Source organism: Octopus bimaculoides, chromosome 4, assembly GCF_001194135.2.
Source record: "Octopus bimaculoides isolate UCB-OBI-ISO-001 chromosome 4, ASM119413v2, whole genome shotgun sequence".
In the NCBI taxonomy this organism is placed as follows: domain Eukaryota; kingdom Metazoa; phylum Mollusca; class Cephalopoda; order Octopoda; family Octopodidae; genus Octopus; species Octopus bimaculoides.
In genome coordinates, this window is record NC_068984.1 from 44,656,979 (window position 1) to 44,660,430 (window position 3,452).

Genomic DNA, 3,452 nt, shown 5'->3' on the forward strand with positions numbered 1-3,452 from the left:
AGTTTTTAAATGCTTCTCGTTCCTCAACCCTGTATTTCATCTTACATTGCTTTGCGATCACTTCGACACCTGACGCGTGGTACATCGTGCACCTATTAAGACAACGTCGATTCGATGGAGAAAGTGAGCTAATGTACGGCATATATATATATTTGATCCTTCTAAACAAATCATTTGTGAAGGTCGTTCCGCAAAAGCTCATACCTCGTCTTCGACGGGTGAGTTCATCTATGTATGGCGTTGTGTGTGTGTGTGTGTGGAGAGAGACTGGAATACTCACATGAAAGAGTGACGTTGAATAATTAATTTCTTAAATATAATACATCGTATTATATTTACATCACAATAGTAAATTGTGTTATCTACGGTATCTACTGTCACATTCATGGATTCAGACAGTTGAACGTAAAATGACTTAGTATTCCATCACAATTCTATTTATGACTCAGATACTTTATAGTAATAGTAAATCGACTCCAGTACTTGGCTGGTAGTTTTATTTATCGTTCCCAGAAGGATCAGATAAAGTTGATATTGGTGATATTAGAACTCAGGATATAAAGATTCATAACTAAATACTGCAAAACTTTTTGAACGACACTCTATCGATTGTGTCAATCTACCTCCTATATATATTTATGGGCTGGAAGTAGAATTCTAAACCTATCAGGCTTGTCACTGGTTGTCTGGTACCCTGTCCACTCGGCCAACACGCACTTCCTTACTTTGATAATCTCTTAGACCAAGTTTCCTGTGTCTCATACATTGGCAACATCAAGGAAGATGTATGTAGGATGTAACTCAGTCGCCTCTGCATGGTTTGAATTTTATCAATATGTAAATCTTCATTCTCCATGCACCCATTCCTTCCATTCTGTAAAATAACCAGGGTTATTCGATCGCATATTGATCAGAGGTTACCCAATTTAATCAGTTTTTTGACATACATGATCATTATAAGAAAATACAATCGTTTTCAGTCCTTATAATCATTGATATTTGAAAGTTACGATACATCCATGTATGGAAACGTATTCCTGCTGTAATTTTCCATTTCTTGAAACTGAAACCCATTACTTACCTAGTTTATCACCAATAGAAATTATTGATAAAATAAACTGAGCTTCCATAATTTTAGGAGATTGAAAATATGAGTAAAATAATTTCCAACCGAGAATCGAAGCGTTTTTTTAATTTTTTTACGGATTTAGAAGTTTATCTCTACAACGCTTCCCACGAATAAGAATGACATACAAAGTTGAAGATTTTTGTCGGTGAAGAATGTACTTTGCAGAATCTGTCCTAATCTGTTACTTGCGTTTATTTTATGTATCACACACACACAAAAAGGGGGGGGGGCGGGACAAAGACAATCAGATCTGCAGGATTTGAGAGCTAAAACGTAAGGTGAAAATAAAAACGTGCCTAAACAAATAGAATATTTAGTTTCTTTTTTCTTCCTCTCCAAATAAAAACTTTTAAAATAGCAATATTATAGCTAATGATTATAATATTATAGTTAATTATATACTAATATTACAGTTATCATCAATAATCTTTCGTTTCAGTCTACGGATTCAACATTAGTCTATTTTCCGATTTTTCTGTTTTCTCCCGATCAGATTTTCTACTACACTTTCGCCATTATTGGGATGGAAGTATTTCACGGTCTCATCAGATTCCACAGCTACAACGAAACTTACACAGAGCAAAATAACATAAGCTTCTGCGGCAACATAAAACTGAAACATTCTGATTTTTATAATGAACATTACTGCAGTAACAACTTCAACCACATTTTCAAGTCACTCGTAGTTCTTGTTGAACTCACAGTGGTCAACCAGTGGCATAATATCCTTTCTAAATATTAATGACACTTGTGGGATTTTCCCTCTGATATGTCATTCCTAAAATATTATTCAATTTCTTTGTTCTGTTTAAAAAAAGTTTCAAAATGTTAGTCATTAATCCGTACAAAATCGTTTTATATGTTATGTAAATACGCAAAGCCTATGGTGGCTAATTTTCAAGGACGAGAATGAAATCTATTTTGTTTTTAAAGCTGGAATACTATTTCCTTTTTTGTTCCACTATGATAGTTCTATAACTGTCCTTTCCTTACATAAAGTACTTCTGACATCAGGCTTTGTGCTGGTTACAAACAAATTTGCACGACTCTATTTTCTGGCTTTTCACATTTGCTGCGTCGTCATCATCTTGAAGTAAGTTGAAGTTTTTTTTACTTTCCTTCTATAATGGTTTTCTACGACCGGGTGAAATGGCTGTGATGTTAAGATATAGTAATATTCTTCATATCGACACAAGTTAAAACATTACAATCACATCATTAAAATCCATAGTTTAAAGAGACTGAATGTGTTACAATAAGAGATGCAATCTTCCCATAATCCTAGTTATCAGTCGACTTCTAGTTTTCTACTATCTTTTCTTCCATTCCTTGATGTTGCTCACTACAACTTTTGTGATTTTCCTATGTCACATTTCTTGGTCATCTTCATGATTATAATTCTCTAGAATTATATATAAAGAATGATTCTCCTGAGGAGATCTACTCCCTTTCAGCCACTGAATTCAACGGAGTTCGTAATAAGACATGTAAAGCGAGGGGTAATTAACGAGAAACAGACTCGGTTTGTTTACCTGGCTCACCGCAAATATTTTATGATGATGGCAACGAATTCAATATAGCAACTATTCACTTTCATTTCATGCTTGTTCCTTCGGTAGTAGATAGTATGTTGATATGTTGGGCTACACTAGACTGCCCTATCTTTGACACTGTGTGAAAGCGATATGTTAGGTGAATACCTAAGAAATCAATGACCTTCGAGAACATTTTTCAATCCAAAAGCATTCATGTATGTGTACATTTTGTGTGTTTGTATGTAATTTGTGAATATACTTGACTTAGCAGAAGTATGTATGTAGGAAATTTGTTTAAATGTGTAAAATGTAAAAAATATCCTCGAATGTTTATGTACAAGTGTGAAATAATATGAATTACATATGTTAGTAATTTGCCTGTACATGTGAAATAGTGCAATAATTGTAAGTAATGTTCTTATTGCGCACTTTTCAGTATCTTTATAGCTTTTGTCATCGAAGCCTTTATATTGGAATATACTTTGAGCAAACAACGTAAACGAGAGACTGACATTGAAGTAATCATCAAAGAACTCGGTTATAAAACTGGAGTGTAAGTTCGTTTTACATTTTAATCTCCATTGGAAAACATTCCACCTACTGAGCATGATACAGAGGTAACAAAATTCTGTTTTTTTTTTTGTCCCAGTACCACGTGATAGGCTTTCACGTTAGATGTGTATCGACAGTAACTTAAATGTTAACTATACGACAATACTTGTTTATTAACGAATAACAATGTTCTTTGACACAAAGCAACCCTTATATATATATATATATATATATAT

At 33.6% G+C, this 3,452-nt stretch overlaps 1 protein-coding gene across 1 annotated transcript in view; it reads left to right on the top strand.

The window, feature by feature from the left end:
- Positions 1-3,452, top strand: part of LOC106884506 (two pore channel protein 2) — a 48,401-nt gene that overhangs the window by 32,134 nt on the left and 12,815 nt on the right. The window contains exons 15-17 of the mRNA XM_014935926.2: positions 1,623-1,851; positions 2,132-2,222; positions 3,101-3,217. Of these exons, the coding sequence (XP_014791412.1) occupies positions 1,623-1,851; positions 2,132-2,222; positions 3,101-3,217 (437 nt within the window). The remainder of the gene's footprint in view (positions 1-1,622; positions 1,852-2,131; positions 2,223-3,100; positions 3,218-3,452) is intronic.